The sequence below is a fragment of the Eleutherodactylus coqui genome, chromosome 1 (genome assembly GCF_035609145.1).
Source record: "Eleutherodactylus coqui strain aEleCoq1 chromosome 1, aEleCoq1.hap1, whole genome shotgun sequence".
NCBI classification, from domain to species: domain Eukaryota; kingdom Metazoa; phylum Chordata; class Amphibia; order Anura; family Eleutherodactylidae; genus Eleutherodactylus; species Eleutherodactylus coqui.
In genome coordinates, this window is record NC_089837.1 from 462,695,894 (window position 1) to 462,717,980 (window position 22,087).

Below are 22,087 nucleotides of genomic sequence, written 5' to 3' on the forward strand. Positions count from 1 at the left end.
AAGAACACCTACTCAATAACAGGTTGGTTGCAACTTTTTGGGTGATCACGACTTATAGACATTGGGAAACTAATGAATTTGAGTGATATTCATTCAGTGTGAATGTGGAAAAACTCCTCATTAGTCGTTCCAATTTGTTAGGCTGACTTTTCAGTCGGCTTGAAAAACCTCATTGGCTCGCTGGCTTCTCGTCCTATGTAAATGCTTCCCATAGGAGGTGATGCGCCAAGCAAGAAACGAGCGCTAACAACCTTAGCCGTGATGTCAGTGCTCATGCAGTCATTTTAAGGACTCTCGGTATGTGTATAAGGGCCATTAGAAGTGTATGAATAAATTGACAACTGCAAGTCACCATTCCATTTATCAAAGGGGTGTGTCCGAAACTCAGTCTGACATTGTCAACACTGATTGGACCGTGTGAGAGTGTGCTGGGACCTCCCCCCCAATTGGTTACATCTAGCTGTCAATTAATTCATAAATTTTAGGAGATATAACAGAAATGGCACAACATGGAGTTCTAAAATAGAATATGGTCCAATCAAAGTTGGCCTGTAGCCCTAGACTTACTAAAACAGACATGTCAGGAGCGATGACCATATTGGAAATATGAAATATTGGGGTATAACATATAGCTGCAGTATAACATTAACATGGGTGGCATTAGTTGCCCTTATTCGCAACAAACTTACATCACAGTGACTAAAATACTGCATATACGGTTATATCAATAAGTGACCGATTTACGATAAATTGGAGAAGGCTATGATTAAGGAATGAATAGCATATCAATGGGCCAACTGAAGAGATGAAAGATGCTAGCATAGTAAAGGTCATTCAATATTGAAGACTGGGCAGAGAGAAAATCCATAAAAAAATAGAAAACAAAGGACATGGTGAGTGCAAATAGCAAAAAGAAGCAGAGAAAAACATCCGAAGGAGCAGAAGGAGAAAGCAGTTTTCCCTTTTGGCTGCCATTGACTCGGCATACGCTTAATATCTCCCCACGCTGCCTCAGTTCAGTGTTTAGATAACTGGGGATTAACAGGAAGTCGCCTCTGAAAAATTCTTGGCTTCTCCCATCCACAACACAGCAGAAGTCTCCTGGGACAGAAGAGAATCTGTCAAGCACCTTACTGCCAGGGTGGGGGGGCTGAACTTACGAAGCCACAAGCCCAACCAACGGAAAATGAAATGACGCCAAGATAATCACTGACTTTTAATCAATGCGATAATTATGATACTTCATAAACTCCATATGAAAATGTGTTTACTCACAACAAACACAATTAAGTTGTGGCTTGTGTGTCTAGCAGTAATTGAAGTGCACTGATTGGTAACTTGTAATGATGGGCCAGCTCGTTAGAACTTATAGACTGTATCGCACTTCCGCGGAGATGATTAAAGTATAATTGCAAATGCTGCACATTCCCCCTGGTTAGGAGAATATTTCCATCTGACCGTGTTCATCTGACTTTACAGATCGCTACTCTCCAAGCGGTTCCTGGTGTCCTGAAGATGCATAGATGGAAGCTATTAACTAGAGCTATACTTTTGACAAGTCATTTCCTCATATGGTGCCGCTTCTTTATGTGTAGAGAATATAACCGACTAACCAACATACTCATTATTCTATTACCTCTAACCAAAGTCTTGTGCATATATTCGCAGAAATTAAGGAGTCTTGAACGAGACGAAAATCCGTTTTGAGTTCAACTTTGCTAAAAGTTCGGTTTGGCACGAACCCAAACCAAGGTTTTAGCAAAGTTTTACCCGAAACCGGGTTCTACTGGTTCGGTTTGCTCAACACTAGTCCTGAACACTGGTGTATAACACTGTAGAAGAGCTATAAAAGCCCTGTATAAGACTCTGAGGTGTTATACAGGGCTTTTAGGGCTCTTAGGCAATGTTATACACCAGTTTTATGGCTTTGGGGAGATTTCTGGATAGGTTCGAACTAGTTTGGTTCAAACCGAATATTTTGCAAAAGTTCGGCGATCCAGCTATTTTAAGGATACAGCTAATTTTGGGTAATTTTCATCCACACTTTTCAAAATCAATAACATATATTTTTAAAACTGACATGGCCATAGGAGGATTTGTTTTTTGCACGGCGAGCTATAGTTTTTTGGGTTTTTTTGTACCATTTTTTGCATCTCTTTTTTTGTATTGCAACTAAAGATGAGCGAGTATACTCGCTAAAGGTAATTGCTCGAGCGAGCTTTGCCTTTAGTGAGTACCTGCCCGCTCGAGACTGAAGGTTCGGGTGCCGGCGGCGGGCAGGGAGCGGCGGGGGAGAGCAGGGAGGAACGGAGGGGAGATCTCTCTCTCCCTTTCTCCCCCCCGCTCCCCCCTACTGACAGCCTGACAGCCGCTACTCACCGCTCCCCCGTGCCTGCACCCGAACCTGCAGTCTCGAGCGGGCAGGTACTCGCTAAAGGCAATGCTCGCTCATGCAATTGCCTTTAGCAAGTATACTCGCTCACTTCTAATTGCAACTCAATTTTGCCATTGTATATTTTTATTACAGCGTTAATCATGCAGCATAAAGTACATTATATTTTTTCTCTGTCTGTTAGCACAATTACGTCAAAAACAAAAGTATATATTTTTTAGGTTTTCCCCTTTTGCATGATAAAACCCATTTTTTTGGAAAATGTATATATATTGTGTTCAAAGCCTTTTTATTTTTACATCAAGGTCTCTGAGCTCTTGTTTTTTGCATTACAAGCTGCAATTTTTATCAGTATCATTTTGTGGTACTTACGGCATTTTTTGGCAGGTGAATTGAACAAAAAAGGCATTTTGGTTTTCTTGCTTAGCTTTTTTTTTAAAGCGTTTGCAATGCTGAATAAAAAGTGTGTTCAATTTATTGTATGGGTGTTTATGGGCGCGACAATACCAAACTTGTTTCTTTGCTTGTTTATTTTTTTTTTTACACAAAGACAGAAAATGCGCTAAAATATTTTTCTATTACTACTTTTTTCACGTGTATATTTTTTTATATATTTTTTATATACCTTTATGGGACTTAACCCTGTGGACCTATGATGGCTATGATTTTTTACGTGGAATATTTTTACTATTTTTTTTCTTTTATATTTTATATCCATACATGGGATTTAAACCTGTGGACCTATAATGGGTATGATAATACATTGTAGTACTTACATACTGCAATGTATTATCACTATTATTATCAAGCATAGAGCATGGCAGACCCAGATGCCATGGTCCTACTGACTCTATTGCAACTTTTATTTTGTGTTTCTCACCCATCCCATACCTCTAACTGAGGGCTATTTCAGATGACCGTATATCGGCTCGGTTTTCACACCGAGCCAGTATATGGTGTCCTTATCTGCAGGGGGGGGGGGGAGGATGGAAGAGCCAGGAGCAGGAACTGAGCTCCCGCCCCTTGCCACTATTTGCAATGGGAGTGAAGGGGCGGGGGTGGAGCTCCACCTCCATCTCACCCCCTCCTATTGCAAATAGTGGTGAGGGGCGGGAGCTCAGTTCCTGCTTCTGGCTCTTCCATCCTCCCCCTGCAGACAAGGACACCGTATATTGGCTCGGTGTGAAAACCGAGCCGATATACAGTCGTCTGAAATAGCCCTGAGTCAGAGGTATGGGATGGGTGAGAAACACAAAATAAAAGTTGCAATAGAGTCAGTAGGATCGCAGCTGGAAAGTTCTGCAGCCAGTCCTGCTAACCAGAGGACATGACGGGTCCTCTTAAAAGCTCCTGAACCCCAATGCTAACTCTGTACAAGGGTCCCCATAATATTTTTGTCCCCTTATGTGGCAGAGGGGCCTTTTCGGCCCCCACAGGTACTAGGGTTTGAGTACAAATGCTACCTCTACACACCACACTGCTATGTCCCTGGTGGAGTTGCATATCACTGTTTAAAATGTTGTTATCCTTTATTCTTTTTAAGAATAAGTATTAATTTAGAATTAAATGAAATTGCAGTTGCACAAAAAGTAAGTGAACCTTTTGAAATTACCTGGATTTTTGCACTGATTACTAATAAAAGTCACAATTACAAACATACTAATAATACACAAACTGTTTGTATTAAGCACACTTATCCACATCATGGGTAAACATCCACAATGCAAGGAGAAAAAGTAAGCGAACCCTTGAATTCAAAAACCTGTAAATCTTTCTTTGCAGCAATCACCTTAAACATTTACTGGGGCCGAAAATAACATTTGCACAATGTTAAGGATGCCATTACTGCCTGCTTATACATTTCAGTTCATCAGTATTTCTGGGATGCCTTATATGCACAGCCCTCTCCAGGTGATGCTACCTCATCTCAATAGGGTTACACCAGTTGTACAAGATGTTTTTTTTCCCCCAAAACTATGTTTCCCTTATAAGAACATAACAAACAGTTATATAAACATCTCTCCTAACTCCCTGCATCTTCCTTTATCTTCCACGCTACTGCTCTGTCCTCCGTGCCCAGTGTTTGTTTACAGGCTGCAGTCAGCCTGTGACAGAGCTTAGCAAACAAGTATCCTGTGATGTCCCATAAACAGGCTGTTGCAGCTTGTAAACATGGCAGCACGGGACGAAGTGGGCAGCCGGGAAAGGTGAGCATATGACTGTTTGTTATGTTCTTGCAGGGTAAACATATTTTTGGGGAAAAAAACCCCATCTTGGACAACCCTTAAAGGTCAAAACTCTTATTTAGCCATTCCAAAAATACTACCCAGCCAACTAATTTAGAAAACGGGATGTCTGAATAATTAAATTTTGCAGGAGGTACAAATTTTATGATATGGTCGCTGTCAATGGCTTTCATACAGGCGTTACAGTAGGAATATGATTAGAATATGTATAGAAAAATATTACAGATTGACCTCTTGGGGGCCATTAGCCATTTAACTTTTGAAACCTTTTTTAGAGCCAATGTCTATGTGTCCAAGGCTCCCGTATGCAGTACAGTCTCTATATGAATTCCAATAGGAGAATTTCAGCATGGCTGCCATATTTAATATACTTGAGTAAACCGAATGGCTAAATGAAGCTGCTATAAGACAACATGCATGAATCCCAAGAGTTCCTGCTGGAATCTTTTTACTACCCTAATTAATTAAAGGGGTTGTCCCGCGAAAGCAAGTGGGGGTATACACTTCTGTATGGCCATATTAATGCACTTTGTAATGTACATTGTGCATTAATTATGAGCCATACAGAAGTTATTCACTTACCTGTTCCGTTGCTAGCGTCCTCGTCTCCATGGTGCCGTCTAATTTCAGCGTCTAATCGCCCGATTAGACGCACTTGCGCAGTCCTGTCTTCTGTCTTCTGAATGGGGCCGCTCGTGCCAGAGAGCGGCTCCTCGTAGCTCCGCCCAGTCACGTGTGCCGATTCCAGCCAATCAGGAGGCTGGAATCGGCAATGGACCGCACAGAAGACCTGCGGTCCACCGAGGGTGAAGATCCCGGCGGCCATCTTCACAAGGTAAGTAAGAAGTCACCGGAGCACGGGGATTCGGGTAAGTACTACCCGTTTTTTTTTTTTATCCCTGCATCGGGTTTGTCTCACGCCGAACGGGGGGGGCTATTGAGAAAAAAAAACAAAACGTTTCGGCACGGGACAACCCCTTTAATGAAATTTATTGCCAATATTAAATTGGTGTACAATGGGATCACAAGAAGAAATTATCTTGAAGACTCCCACTATACAAAACATGACATGGTTACCACGGAAGGTGGTGAGTTCTCCTTCAATAGAAGTGTCCAAACAAAGGCTGGAAAAATATCTGTTTGGGATGATTTAGTGAATCCTGCACTGAGCAGGGGGTCGGACCCGATGACCCTGGAGGTCCCTTCCAACTCTACCAGCCTATGATTCTATGAATATACCCTGGGGAATAAAAGAGGACTGGGGAAGCCAATTGCAAACTACCCCACAAAAACAGTCTGTCAAAAAAAGGCATGATGTGACATCACCCTAGGACTCATCAGGTATTGCATTTTTTGCTCTTTTCCAGTGAAATATGTTTTTGTGTTCCCTCTCACCTCTGTGATTTTAAAGGGGTTGTCCCGCGCCGAAACGGGTTTTTTTTTTTTTCAACCCCCCCCCCCCGTTCGGCGCGAGACAACCCCGATGCAGGGACTTAAAAAAAAAACCGCTCAGCGCTTACCTTAATCCCCGCGCTCCGGTGACTTCTATACTTACCGGCTGAAGATGGCCACCGGGATCCTCTTCCTCCGTGGACCGCAGCTCTTCTGTGCGGTCCATTGCCGATTCCAGCCTCCTGATTGGCTGGAATCGGCACGTGACGGGGCGGAGCTACACGGAGCCCCATTGAAGAAAGCAGAAGACCCGGACTGCGCAAGCGCGTCTAATTTGGCCATTCGACCATTTTAGACGGCGAAAATTAGGCGGGCTCCATGGAGACGAGGACGCTAGCAGCAGAGCAGGTAAGTGAAAAACTTTTTATAACTTCTGTATGGCTCATAATTAATGCACAATGTACATTACAAAGTGCATTAATATGGCCATACAGAAGTGTATAGACCCACTTGCTGCCGCGGGACAACCCCTTTAATTTACTTTACAGTGAGATAGTGTAGGTTCTTACAGACACGGTGTGGCCTTGCGGTCGGCCCGTCAGCTTATGCGCCTTGGCCAAAATGCTAACTAACACCCGCATTTTGTTAATAAGTATCAAGAGTTCCTTTATGCAGTTGGCTGTGGACTTCTAGGAGAGCCCAAGATGTCAGCCAGTGCAGCCCACTGTTGAGATACGGAGCAACCCACTGCTATGTCAGTGTGAGTTGCAATCCTGTATTGTGGGACGCACCCATCCATTGGCTGGCTTCTGTGGTATCCTTCACATTGCAGACTTGGTTGCATGAAGTCGCTCCTCCCCAATCTGGGCTGGGGTGAGTGGGTGGCTGCATATAGGTCTGCAGTGGACATTTTAGCTCCTCTGGTTTATAGTCTGGCTTGCTGCATATTGTTATGTCCTAAGGCCATTGTGCCGACCCTACTGCCATTGTGCCGACCCTGCAGCCATTGTGCCGACCCTGCAGCCATTGTGCCGACCCTGCAGCCATTGTGCTGACCCTGCAGCCATTGTGCCGACCCTACGGCCATTGTGCCAACCCTACGGCAATCGTGCCTGCTCTGCAACTTATCAGATATTGCATTTTTAGCTCTTTTTCAGTGAAATATGTTTTTGTGTTCCCTCTCACCTCTGTGATTTTAGGTAGCCAACTCAAGGTTTACTCAGCCTTCCATTCTTCCAAGGTTGGTAAAATGAGTACCCCAGGGAATAAAAGAGGACTGGGTAAGGCAAACCACCCCACAAAAACAGTCTGTCAAGAAAATGTCATGATGTGACATCACCCTAGGAGTCAGTCATGACTCGGTGCTTGCACCAGGGCACTTTACCTTACAGACTCCAGGGCTAAGGTAACACTTTAACCTTAGCAGCCCCTCTAGTAAGGCTCTGTTCTCTTCTGGACCGGATCCATTAAGAGCCTCCAGAACAGATCCAGCACAATCCTGGAAATCACTTCATCCAATAAAATTCCGGGATATGGAATGACAGCAGCCTGACGGACCCCATTATAATCAATAGACCTCATCAATACCACTCATGACATTTAAGTGCGGGTCACTTCCATTATTTTTGTTCTTCAGCTACTATGATAAAGCCGAACAATGGAAATAAGGTGCGAAACCAACCGCATTCCTGATACTATTTTATCTCAATTTATAATGCAAGCAGAAGGTGAATTATCATAATAAAGGCCTGTAATATTTTTCATTTTCTAACACCTTGGCAGCCTTTTACAGCGAGGAAGCATACGGTATATCAACAGCAGTCTGCTGGCAGCCTCTCCTGACTACTGCAGATCTGTGGAAACTTACTAGATTACCAGGGCCGCTAATAGTTTGCACTTCCATCGTAAATTGAATTTTCAGTTCTGGATGGAATTCTCATTTACTGCACAGTCAAGCTTCACTCGTTCTTTCATCTCATGTAATCTCCGCTTCTAACATTCAGAAACTTATATAGCATTCTAAAAAATCTACTTAAAATATCTTCATAAGTCTAACATTTGACATTATACTGTATGAAAACTTTATAAGGTGCGTAATAGGTATTCTAATGCTTGCAAATAAAAAAAATATTACATTTTCTGTTCTTTGTGAAGGGAAAGGATGTATTCAGCCTAGATAATCTCCAACTTTAATTTTACTTAAGCTTTCAATAAAGATTTTTCTTTCAACAGTTCAGAAAGGAAATCTCATTAGCAGGGAAGCATTAATCAATTACATAAGACGTGGCGGCATTAAACAATGACATAACACACATTACCAGCAAGGGACCGAATCTGGAAGAAAAGGTAAATTTATACTTAAAAGGGAAGATATCGTTATCTCCGCTGCCAATGCAGTCTTAAATCTCACCCACTGTTACAATTATTTTCTGACAAACCGGCGGTATAAATGATTTGGAGCATTTTTTTCTAATATTCCTAATAAAACGATAATGTTCCATTTCTTTAGTAAAGAACATTTTCTTCTTCTTGTAACCATAGGGGAGGGGGTGATGTACAATGGTATATATCCTCTACTGACCTCCACAGAAGCCAAATACAGATAGGGATTAGAGTTGAGCGAACATACTCTGTCGAGCTTGATGCTTGTTCGAGTATTAGCGTACTCGATGGTGCTCGTTACTCGAACGAGCATCACGCCGTGTTCGACCCCGCCCCAGTTTTTAGCTCCTCCCCGCTGTGACGCAGCGCGTGTCAATGGCAAATTTTTGGGCTGGCTGGCAGGCAGGCGGGGGGGGGGGAGAGAGAGAGAGAGGGAGAGGGAGAGGGAGAGGGAGAGGGAGAGGGAGGGAGACAGGGAGAGGAAGAGAGAGAGAGAGAACACACGAACCAAGAAAAAAAAAATAAAAGCTCGGGACCCGGCGTCCCACGTACAAAAATGCTCGAGTCTTCCATTGTAGTCAATGGGGTTCGTTACTCGAGTAGAGCTCTCAAGTTTTACGAAAAGCTCGACTTGAATAACGCGGACCCGAGCATTTGAGTGCTCGCTCATCTCTAATAGGGAAGCTATTGGTGACAACTGGCAGGCAAGGCTAGGAAACAGGACACTGTTCTTTGTTTTTTTTAAGCAATAAGGCACCGTTGGCATATCAAGTATAATCAAAAACTATTCTAAATTATCTATGTTGACAGCTTTCGAAAAACTATTCCCAATGGCACTAGTAAAAGAGAAGGTCATTCAGTGGGGCATCAAAATAGATTATTTTATTGCAAAACATCTCACCATCTCTAAAGGTGCCCATAGAATAAAATTGATAAAAATAGATTATTCCTTGGGTGAAATATAACCATGATCATAGATCGCCTGGAAAGACGATCATACAAATTAGATGGAAGTATGTTGATGGTTGAACAACTGTTGAACAAACATTGACCAGGTGAACCATAGTTTTGCAGACCTAATCATACACATTTTAGTCTCTATTGGCCTTTACAGCTGGTCATACTGGACATGCATGTTTAGTCATATCGGGGGAACATTCTGTAAAAGGACATTTCTAGAAACATGCTTTGTGGGAAAGAAAGATCTTTTATCCGATAGTTGGATGAAAATTTTGAACGCAGCCAACTTTCGAGACAGTGACAGCTTGTCATTGCTCGGCTACAACATTCACCCGTTCACAATCATGTTGGTTGAAATTATCCATTTTCATTCAAGGGGTTATCCAGGAAGTGGCCACAGAAGTCGAAACAGAAGCATTACTCCGACCCCTGTGTAGCGGGTGGCACTTGTAAGTGCAGGTGCAGCTCCCATTGCTTTCAGTGTGAGCTGTGCTTGCAAGTTTGAGTGCTGGCTGCTACAACAGGTAATGGAGCAGTGCTTCCGCTTCAATCCGGGAGTATCCCGGTGGCCGCGCTTCCTGGATAACCTCTTTAACCTTATTGTAATGTGTCTGAGCATGAAAGATCTTTGTTTTAAAGAACTTTGATAGTCCATCTACCGATGCCACTGAACATGGAAGGCTAGTTTGCACAACTGTCACAGCCAATATGAACTAAAACATCTGCAAAACAAATGTTCACCATGCAACTGTTTTATTCAGCCATGAACCTACAATACTTTTGTACTAGTGTAGCATGTGTCCACCAGAAGTATGGGTTGGCTGGCCTCAGCTACAGGTAACGCCCAGGTCACACCCAAAATTTCAAAAGCTCACGATTGGCTGATGCACACCTTAAATTCCCAAGTTCTGAGCTAGGCTGATCGCTCATCAGCTCAGAGGCTTTAGGCTCAGCCACCTCCGAGCTCCCAACCGGCTAGCATACGTTATCTTCGCTGCCAAAAGTAGGCCTGCGCATCCAATTGTTCAGAGAAGGCATTTTTCAGGCTGTTCATTATCATGATGCTGTTGCTCATGAAGCTGCTGAGCAGAAAGCAGTAGGCCAGCTTGTTTTGCAAAAATTAGTAGCAGCTTCTTCACTGCAAGTTAACAGGCAAAATTCGTGCAAATTGGGACCAGAAACCATCGTTCGCTGGCTGTGTAATTGTCAGGAGCTTGGAGGTGGGCGTGGTGGCTGCTCAGGAGCTCGGAGGTTGACGTGGCTGATTTCTCGGCGGGCGTGGTGGCCACTCAGGAGCTTAGGTCAGGAGCTCGGAGGTTGGCGTGGCTGTACAGCTTGGAACTCGGGAATTGTAAAGGTGTGTGTGCGGCAGCCAATCGGTAGCTTTTGGCAGCTTTGAGTGTGACCTGGGAATTACCTATAGCTGAGCCCAGCCAATCCATACTTCCAGTGGAGACATACTACATTAGTACCCTACCCAGTACTTCCATCAAATGTGTATGGCCACTTTAAGAGGAACCATCAGCCAATGACTAATCTCCCTCCTAGCATGGAGTAACATAAAAAAGCTCTAGTTTTATGCAACTTTTGCCATAAATTAAGAACATAAAACCCCATATTGTATAATAAAAATGCTATATTTTTATTAGCCAACCCTGTTACATTGGAGCTTGACAGAAAAAAAAAAAAACTTTCCAGGTTTCTGGAAAGAAACTATCAGCAGGTGCATTTAATTAATGAGTCATCCTACTGAAGGTTGGGATGAGGCAGCCAGTGATTGCTACTCTTCTACGTCCTATGCATATTGAGAATACTAAGCAGTGCAGGGCATTCTATCTTTAGTTTACCCAAGCATATATTGAAAAAAAAAATCATCATATATTCAATAATCACCTTGCTTATAGACTTCTATATAACCCTTTTGTCATTGCGGCAGCACTTTGCTGTCCGCTAGCGAATACCATTTGCTATAATTCAAGCTATTATATCTACCTAAAAAGATCTTGAGCCAAGACGACATTGACAATCCAAAAACGCAACGTCAAAATCTCCCTTTTATAGCATAACGATACTTCACACCAATTGTGTACTCACACATACAACTCCTATTTTGTGGGTTGAACAAATATTCATGAGAGTGAAACCTATTATTTCAGTAGGAAGTGGGAATAATTTCGGTCTTACGCCTCAGCAACGTCATTAGCGGCAAGAGAATAAATGCCGAAGGCTGGCTCAGACAACGAAATGTTAGATTCACAGTTAAATAGTTAATTTTGTTTGGAAAAGCAGCTACCATTGATCATTATTCAGTGTTTTTCTAAGGTCTCCTACTCCTCTAATTGACCAATTTAACACCTCACCATGCAGCCTGCGGCAGGACTGACTGCCAAAGTAGCGGAGAAGTAATCCAATACTTTTATTTATGCGTGAAATAATCATTTAACACTTTTTCTATAAATGTGGGATGATTGTCAGTGATCCTCGTGTACGATGTCATACAGCAGAGCAATCATCTTATGCAGGGGATCTCTCTGCTTAAGATGTAAGAGAATTAAAGAGCGATACTCAACAGCTCGTTGACTTTAGTGTGAAATAAAGGTAATGTGGGAGGTAATTAAAACACGCTTTACAGTGGAAGCACACAAACTGGGGCTGTGGATACAAATAGAAAAGCCTCATTATTTGCAAAGTATAAGGGGGGCTGTGAAAGGTGATAATTTGAGCTAGACAGCAAAAAATAGAACATGACTTAGAAGTGGGAAAGTAAGACGTCTTGGTTAAAGGGATATTCCCATTTCAGACCTTTATGGCCTATCGATAGGGTAGGCCATAAACATTTGGTGTAATGCATTCGGAAAGTATTCGGACCCTTTCACTTTTTTTTGCCTTTTGTTATAATGTGGCCTTGAGCAGATAAAAAAAAATGTCAAGTTTTTCCTCAGCATTCTGCACTCAATACCCCATAATGACAAAAAGTGAAAACAGAATTTTAGAAATCTTTGTAATTTTTATGAAATTGAAAAACTAATGTTTTGCATTGACATAAGTCGTCACACCCTGTACTTAGTTGAAGCACCTTTGGCAGTAATTACCGCATCCAGTCTTCTTGGGTACGAGGTCACGAGGTTTGTACATCTGGATTTGGGGCTTTTCTGCCGTCCCTCTCTGCAGAGCCTATCAAGCTCTTTCAGGTTGGGTGGGGGCCGTCTGTGGACAGCCATTTTCAGGTCTCTACAGAGATGTTCGATTGGGTCAGGCCTCTGGTTGGGTCACTCAAGGACATTCACAGAGTTGTCCCTAAGCTACTCCTGTGTTGTCTTGGCTGTGTGCTTAGGGTCATTATCTTGTTGGAAGGTGAACCAGTCTGAGGTTCCTTGTGCTCCGGATCAGGTTATCATTAAGAATATCTCTGTACCTTTCATCAACCCTGACCGGTCTCCCTGTTGCAGACACTGAAAAACACTCCCTCAGCATGATGGTGCCACCACCAGGCTTCACCGTAGGGATGGTATTGGGCAGGTGATGAGTAGTGACTGGTTTCCTCCAGGTATATCGCTGAGGATTGAGGCCACAAAATTCAATCTTGGTTTCATCAGACCAGAGAATCTTGTTTTCACAATCTGAGAGTCCTTTCGGTGCTCTTTGCTAAACTCCAGGTGGGCTTTCATGCACACAAGATCTTTGAAGCTCAGCCAGAGTGACCATTGGGTTCTTGATCACCTTTCTTACCAAGGAATCAGCATAGCTCATCCAACCTTGATTGCTTCCTCAGCATGGACACCCAGTCATTTTATATTCAGGCGTGTCCACACCTCAGCCATGATTGGACAAGATGGGAACCCATAGCAGTTTATACATAATTGATTTTTTAAATTTTACCCGGCCTGCTGTATGGTTGTTATGTTGCTAGTCTACTATTGGTTGCAGGATGCCCTTGATTGCCAAGAAACCACGTTTCCTGGAGGACAGTGCAAAAGGAGGAGCGCGGCATCAGTGTGCGCTCATTCTGCCCATAGTGTTGTTGCATAGTGGCGTGAAAAATAAAAAGCAGCGTATCCTCTTTAGGTGAGTATTACACACATAACACACTCCAATATAGACTATGGGGAATTAACATCTGCAGCAAATATGTACATACATGCGTATTTGCTGTGTTCTGCATTTTGTAGACACGTGAAAAATCATGTGAGTGATTTCTAACGCAGTAGCAAAATATGAAACACTACAAATCGTGTTTGTGGCTTGTTTCCAAAGTTTTGCTGCTTTTTTGGGAGGAACCCATGTTGTTATTTTTTTTCCAAAGTGCAGTATTGTATGTATATTTTCAGCCATTTTTCCATGAACATTAGGAAAGTGCCGGAAACAAACGCATGGTAATGAAAACCCAACAAAAACTCCACAAACCTACTTTATAATTCCCCCCACCCCTCCTCCCAGATCTATGGCAAAAAAATCGATATGGATCTGACACTTAATTAGGTCTTATTTTCAGGGAAACAGGTTATATATAACATAAACCCTGCTAATTTTTACAGTACAAGCCACGTGAGTGACATTTTTAACAAATCTCATCCACGGGTTGCAGAAAAATCAGCATGGAATTCACAGTGAAACTGATATGCAGTGTGGATTTTAAATCCACAGCATGTCAATAGTTTACGGTGGGTTGCACTGTGGATTTGAACCAAAATCTGCACCGAATTGCGCCTGTAATATATGCAGATTTTTACATATTTTTTGCAGATCCACATTTTTTGCAGCCTATTTTTGGCGATTTGGCCAAAGCCTTGGACTTTTTAATGCCAGTAATTTGACTTGTTCCCTATACAGTATAGATGTAGGAAAGTTTAACTTGACTCTTAACATTTAAAATAACTTTCTGTACTACCATTATTTGCCCTTTCAATTGCTTTGCAGTGGCTTCTGTTGTGTTACGATATGACAAGAGCATTTCAATGGCTTAATAGAAATAACTTGTTGCAGAAAGTTATCACAGTCAAGTTAAACTTTGCTGTATCTGTATACTGTAAAATAAAGTAGTAGATTTTGTTATTTTTATTTATGGTTATGAATCCTGTAGCTATACGATGTACATCTGAAATCCTTCTGACACCACGAGCATGCTTTGTATAGGTGTGATACTGATGATTTAGCCTTAGAGCTAATTTGGGTATTTCTGTTTTCCTATCTTTATCTCTCCAGATGTCCTGAATGTCAGTATATGTAAAGCAGACCTGTCTGAGCTCTGCTGGATTTTGTCAGGAAATTGTGTTACTCCAAGTTTATGTCTATTTATATTAGATGTACACCATTCAGTATGGTTCTTCAGGAAGATTTGTAATTCCGATACGGCTGCAGCCAGATGATATATATTTATAATAACCTGGAAGCTACTGTAGAATCCCCAGTCACACAGAGGATGGCTATATTGAACTCTGCTACTGTATACATTATATATTATAGCTATATATAAAACAGAGCTATATGACACTTGATTGGTCACCCCAGATGATGATACCTCCTATTAATTAAATGCTCGTTGAAGAGGTATTCATAGTAACATAGTATGTTAGGCTGAATGAAGACAATGTCCATCTAGTCCAGCCTGTTTCAACCCCCTCGTTAATCCAGAGGAAGGCAAAACCCCAAGAGGCAGAAGCCAATTAGCCCATTTGGGGGAAAATTCCTTCCCGACTCCATAATGGCAATCAGAATAATCCTTGGATCAACCTTTGATAGTTCTTACCTGACTGTAAGACCCGGAACTTCAAACCCGCTGATCACCTAATATCTATATCCTGTAATATCCTTCCACTCGAGAAAGACGTCTAGTCCCCTCTAAAACTCCTCAATGGATTTTGCCATCACCATGTCCTCAAGCAGAGAGTTCCACAGTCTCACTGCTCTTAAAGTAAAGAACCCGCTTCTGTGTTGGTGATGAAACCTGCTTTCTTCTAGACATAGAGGATGCCCTCTTGTTATCGACGCAGTCCTGGGTATAAACAGATCATGGGAGAGATCCTTGTATTGTCCCCTAATGTATTTATACATAGTTATTTGATCGCCCCTTAGCCGTCTTTTTTCCAGGGCGAATAATGCTAAATTTTGATAGCCTCTCTAGATATTCTAGTCCTCTCATTCCATTTATTAATTTAGTTGCCCAATGCACTCAGTATTTTGCTATACATGGACTTTACATTAGTTTTTGTTATTCCCAGAAGTGTAACTCTTCCATAGTTGTACCCCCAGTTCAACCTCCAGGTTGCCACAAGAGGTGGTGAGTTCTCCTTCAATGGATGTCTTCCAACAGAGGCTGGACAGACACCTGTCTGGGATGATTTAGTGAATCCTGCATTGAGCAGGGGGTTGGACCCGATGACCCTGGAGGTCCCTTCCAACTCTACCATTCTAGGATTCTATACCCCAGGTCTGAATCTATATGATCTTACCCACTGTTCTAGTTTAAGTACACCTCCAACGTACTGGCCATCTTCTGCCTCCCCATTAGGTGTATCCCATCTCTACTTCAGAGCTAAGGGAGCCACGATTTGCACAACTTGCTTTTTATACAGGCTCTTAGATAGCTTATTCCAACTAGAGCATGGAGCAGAAGACATCTGGACGCCAAACTCTGCCAAGACGAGTTGTGACTAGGAGAAGTCATCATGGCCAATGAAGAAGAAAGGGGCGAAGAAAGAAGGGCTCAGATCAGAGAAGACCTGTGAGTCACTTCGGTATAAATGTTTATTCTCTCTTTGTGGTAGATAGCCAGAGTAATGGGCTGTGACATTTTTGTTTATGGAAAAACAAGTCCCAGCATACCCATACCATTGTTAAAGTTACATTGAGAGTTGTGGTTTCACATGGTGCAAAATTATATGCCAGAGGTTAACCTGACTTTGCAATTGCTCACTGTACTGTTTGTTTCTAGGGCAGTATTTTCTAAGCTTGGTGCTAATATTAGATTTATGTTATGAGCTTGATTCTGGTACTGTATTTATGTTATGAGCTTGGTTATGGTGCTGTATTTATGTTATGAGCTTGGTTCTTTTGTTGTATTTATGTTATGGTGCTGTATTTATATTATGAGCTTGGTTATGGTGCTGTATTTATGTTATGAGCTTGGTTCTTTTGTTGTATTTATGTTATGAGCTTAGTTATGGTGCTGTATTTATGTTATGAGCTTGGTTCTTTTGTTGTATTTATGTTATGGTGCTGTATTTATGTTATGAGCTTGGTTATGGTGCTGTATTTATGTTATGAGCTTGGTTATGGTGCTGTATTTTTGTTATGAGCTTAGTTATGGTGCTGTATTTATGTTATGAGCTTGGTTCTTTTGATGTATTTATGTTATGAGCTTGGTTCTTTTGATGTATTTATGTTATGAGCTTGGTAATGGTGCTGTATTTATGTACTGTGGTTAGTTTTGATACTGTATTGCTTATGGACGGTGGAGGTAAACAGGTTACGGATGTGCTGCTGCTCATGGGCCAATGATGGGTGCTTGCCCCTAAGCTAACATTTGTCAGGTATCCTCTGCATCAGATAACCAGGAAGTGGTAAACAAAAAGACTTGGTGCACCCTTATTGGAGCAGATAAAATTCACAGAGCCATGATTGATAACCTAACTTGTGAATTTATTGAAATATCACCATACATAATGTGTTTCAAGGCAGCATGTCTCTGTGTATGTACATCAGTATACAGTCCAGCTTTAGTCTGATGAAGGGACATGCTGCCTTGAAACACGTTATATACAATATGCTGGGGTTTCAATAGAATGAATTAGATGCAGTGTTTTTTTTTGTTTTTTTTTAACCCTGCCAACGCTTAAGAACCTACCTAACTGTACATGAAATAAACAATTTACAGGTTTCCTAAAGTACAGACCGCTGGATTTTATGGTTTCTAAATGAACATTTACGGCTGTACATCATGACGGCGTTCGGAATAATCAGAGCACAGCTGCCTTCTCAAATCCTTTTGATGTGAGAACAAAATGAAAAAAGTGAGAAAAATACGCTGATATTGCACGGGGTGTAGAGCAACCTACATGAGCTGCTAAATTAGGAAACTTTTACAGATACCGGGTGTTTCTAAATCAACCAGAGATCTGTATTTTAGGAAGTCAAGATGTGTGAGTCAGTGAGTTACAATGTATCTCCTAATCATCTCAGGGAGATACATTCTAACTCCAGGACAATCACTAACATCACAGATGGTTTCAAGTTGAAGGAGTTAAAAATTGGGAAGAATCTCAGCAGTAGTTCATTTCCCTGGGGTGCAATTCTTTCAGAATAGCCTGTTTGCAGATAAGGAAGAGGCATTCATCTGACGCTCAGTTTATACATCCTTCTGGCTGATAATTCGGGAATCTTAAACCAGGCGTACTATGCAAATGTTTAAGATATCATCACATAACTGCTAAGAAGACGGTCAAGACTTTTGCAATATGTGCATGCCTATGTTATCTGAAGCAAACCAATCCAAAGTCAACAGCAGTTCCATTGAGGCAGCTGTTAATAAAATCACATTTATGGCTACACATCTCTATGGGTATAATACATTTTGGGCCAATCTCCTTTGGATTTTTGTCCTCCTTGGAAATATGCAGCTGTGGATGGGAAATAAACAAAAGCGCTCCCAGGGGTTCATCCTCCTCCCATTTTACTTCCTCCTCCTCTGTTGGGTGCGGAGAGATAAAATATCATTTGAAGCGGCCCAGCTGTTAGGACAGCTGTTGCAAGAGCAGGACAGTTAACTAGAACTAGCTGAGGCAGATTAGATGGGGAATCAATCAGACAGAGATATGGGTCCGCCGCAATTAATTTCTATTGTATGTTAGGGTTACTCGTCAGCACTGCAAGCATAAATCCCTTGGCAGGGACACAAGTTGCAATCACTGTTCACAAGCAATTAAAAGCATTTACCACAAGGTTATTCGTGTTAGTAACTAAAGAGTTAAGTATATTAAAAAGTCGGAGTACAAAAAATAAAAAACTTTGTAGGAGAGAGGAGTTCTATTTAAAGGGGACCTGATGCTACTCCAAAAAATAATTGTTTTAGTAAAACTTGCATTACCCACAAATCTGAAACATCTTTTCACGCACAGATGTGGCAAAGTTTAACTTGATACTTAGTGCGTTAAGAAAAAGTTTTGTGTCGCAGTTTATTTGCCCTTTCAATAACTTTTCAATGGATGTCATTGCATTGGGATGACAGTGGCTTTTCAATGGCTCAAAAAAACTTAGCACACTCAACTTAAACTTTGCTACTTTTGTATCTCTGCATTGTGCCGTGCCTCTGTTATTCCTCATGAAAATTTATGAAAAAATTGACAACTGGGTTGTCAGAAGGGTGTGTTCCTATACAGTCTGATACTGCCAGCACTGATTGGACAACTGAGTAAGACACTTTCCCCAACTAGTAACACCGAGCCATCAATTTATTCACACATTTCCAGGAGGAATAACAGAGGAAGTACACAGCACAGAGCTTTAAAGGAGATGTCCCGCGCCGAAACGGGTTTTTTTTTTTTAAACCCCCCCCCCGTTCGGCGCGAGACAACCCCGATGCAGGGGTTAAAAAAACCACCCGCACAGCGCTTACCTGAATCCCGGCGGTCCGGTGACTTCAATACTTACCGCTGAAGATGGCCGCCGGGATCCTCTATCTTCGTGGACCGCAGCTCTTCTGTGCGGTCCACTGCCGATTCCAGCCTCCTGATTGGCTGGAATCGGCACGTGACGGGGCGGAGCTACACGGAGCTACACGGAGCCCCATAGAGAACAGCAGAAGACCCGGACTGCGCAAGCGCGGCTAATTTGGCCATCGGAGGCCAAAAATTAGTCGGCACCATGGAGACCAGGACGCTAGCAACGGAGCAGGTAAGTAAAAAACTTTTTATAACTTCTGTATGGCTCATAATTAATGCACAATGTATATTACAAAGTGCATTATTATGGCCATACAGAAGTGTATAACCCCACTTGCTGCCTCGGGACATCTCCTTTAAGAAAAAAATGTTTCCCAATTGCTATTTTATGGGGAATACAAGTTTGCAGTAAAACAGACGTGTCATGAGAGGTAACAGTTTTTTTAAGGGGTACTCCCATCTATGCATGTTATTCTCTATCCACAGGATAGGAGATAACTTGCTGATCGGGTGGGGGCACCACCGATCCACAGATATCACCCCTAGCACGTCCATGAATATTGACAGTGGTGGCTGCATATGCGCTCCATTGTACCATTCACTTCAATGGGACTGCCAGAGATATCTGAATTCAAGCTCTTGGCAATCTCCGACAACCCTATTAATTCCAATGGGAATGCTGGAGATTGCCGAGCGCTACAAGTCTGCTATCTCTGGCAGTCCCATTGAAATGAATGGTACAGTGCTGCGCATGCACAACCACTGTTGTCAAAATATTGGGACACACTGGGGCGATATTTGTAGATCATGCAGTCCTAGTGGTCTGACCCCACTGATCGCCATGTTATTCCCTATCCTATGAATACAGGATAACTTGTTGAGATTAGAGATGAGCAAGCATACTCGCTAAGGGCAATTACTCGAGCGAGCATTGTTCTTAACTAGTACCTGCCTGCTTGGAAGAAAAGATTCGGGTGCCGGCGGGGGGCGCGGAGCGGCGGGGGAGAGCGGGGAGGAACGGGGGGGGGGGGGAGATCTCTCTCTCCCCCCCGCTCCCCCTGCTCACTCCCGCAACTCACCGCTCACCCGCACCAGCACCCAAATCTTTTTTTCCGAGCGGGCAGGTACTCGCTAAGGACAATACTCGCTCGAGTAATTGCCCTTAGCGAGTATGCTCGCTCATCTCTAGTTGAGATGAATATACCCCTTTAAGTAATATTGTTGACCAACTTGCGGTCAAACAGATTACAATTTGTGCAAAACACCGTAAAATAGGTAATGAACAGCATACAATTTGCGGCTTGTGCTGAAATGTGCCATATAAGTCATATCATGTGACTGATATCTGTTATATGAGCCCTGAAACTTTTTTTTTTTCCGTTCAGAAAAGCTGGTAGAAATGTTGCATTATCATATAACACCACCATCACCCAATAACATACGTTTCCATTGACGCCGTCCAACTTAAGCTATCTCATAGCAATGTTGAGTTCCTCAAAACCAAGTCTCCAAAGAAGCACAACCACATGCAACAATTCCAACAGCTAGATTATGATAGTTGGCATCCCATGCTGGTCTAGAACCGAAGTCGTCAAAGAGCTCAGAAGTTTTACATTTCTGCTCCGTGGCACTTACCTCTGAATTAAAGCGGATTTGACACACGTTGCAGGAAATAACTGGCCTTTTTGTCTTCATCAGTGGGATTCCAAAGTTAGGGCTCATCACAGGTTTGTGGACGGGGTCCATCTGTGTATGCAGAGGACAAGCGGTTTTCAGTCACAAATACCAACAAGCAACTCATACCAATACAAAGCCAGCTAAAGGAATCAGACTCTGCTTTCCATAGATTCATTTATCCTCTGTAGCTAGGAAATAAGACAGAGCCAGAGCATGAGCGATGCAAGCCGGTTAATAACTATTCCCCGTCAGATATTCTAAACACAGGTGCCCAACCCAACCAGGTTCTAGCAGTAGGACCAAGTCTGGCCGGCCTGTGTTACATGGGGCTGTACTGCTGCTGCACAGAAAGTTTTACAGAGTTTCTGCAGCAAGAACACTTGATTTAGTTGTATAAACTGTTTGATCCTCCCACCCTTCCCCGAGGGAAATCCACCCTCATCACTCATCCATGAACTAAACCCAAAAGTCAGAGATAAACTGACAACTCAAGTCTGTAAACCATTTCTGGCATAATGGGCCCTTAAAGTGACATTGAACAGTATTTATGAAGGTACCTCATACCCCCTCCTCTCTGTACTACTCCCATATGCAATCCCTCTTCTGTCTTGTCATCTGCTACATATACAATTTACATATCATGTTTCCACTACTTTGTATAAAGTAGAATGTTCTTCTTGTCTGTATCTCGAATCCATGATCAGTGGTGTGACTAGAGTCCTATGGCCCCAGGCAAACTTTGGACCGGCCCCTTCTGCAGATTACTCAAAAAATATTATGCTGCCCTTCCCATAGATTGTGCTACAGAATTCCTGCAGATTTCACATATATGTTGAAAGAGTGACATTTATAGCTTTTCCATGACATATGGAGCACGTTGCGGATTTGAAAATCTGAAACATGTTCTTACTTCTATGTAGAATTCTTCTACTACATGTCAACGAGATTTCACAAGCCTTGTACTGTACATTGCTGCAGATTATTGGTATAGAATCCGTACTGCAAATCCACCAGACCTGAAAATAGTCTATGAATTCATGTTCGCCTCCCCTACATAAATCATCATAATTTTTGCAAATTTATTTATGCCCCTCTCCCTTTAGTAAACATAAGCGCTTTTTTGGAATTTACGCTCCCTTTATAAAATCCATGTGATGAGATTGAAAATTCCTCCTGTCCTGAGCTTTGATGAAGACTTGTCTCTGTTTCAACTCAGTTCTTCCCCCCAACTCCTCAGTCTACTCCAGGGACCTGGTACCCAACTTCCATGGGCACCCAGACGCAGCATACAGCCATAGTAACCCAGTATATTTTAGACAGAACCCATAGCCAATTGGGACACCCAACATTACTGCTAACCGAACAGATGTTTTGCTTGCATA

At 42.4% G+C, this 22,087-nt stretch overlaps 1 protein-coding gene across 4 annotated transcripts in view; it reads right to left on the minus strand.

Annotated features, from left to right (window-relative positions):
- The window catches only part of ZNF385A (zinc finger protein 385A), a 354,552-nt gene that overhangs the window by 39,586 nt on the left and 292,879 nt on the right, over positions 1-22,087 (minus strand). For all 4 annotated transcript variants that reach the window (XM_066584303.1, XM_066584302.1, XM_066584304.1 and 1 more), the window contains one exon: positions 20,664-20,774. In XM_066584303.1, coding sequence (XP_066440400.1) covers positions 20,664-20,774 — 111 coding nt within the window. The remainder of the gene's footprint in view (positions 1-20,663; positions 20,775-22,087) is intronic.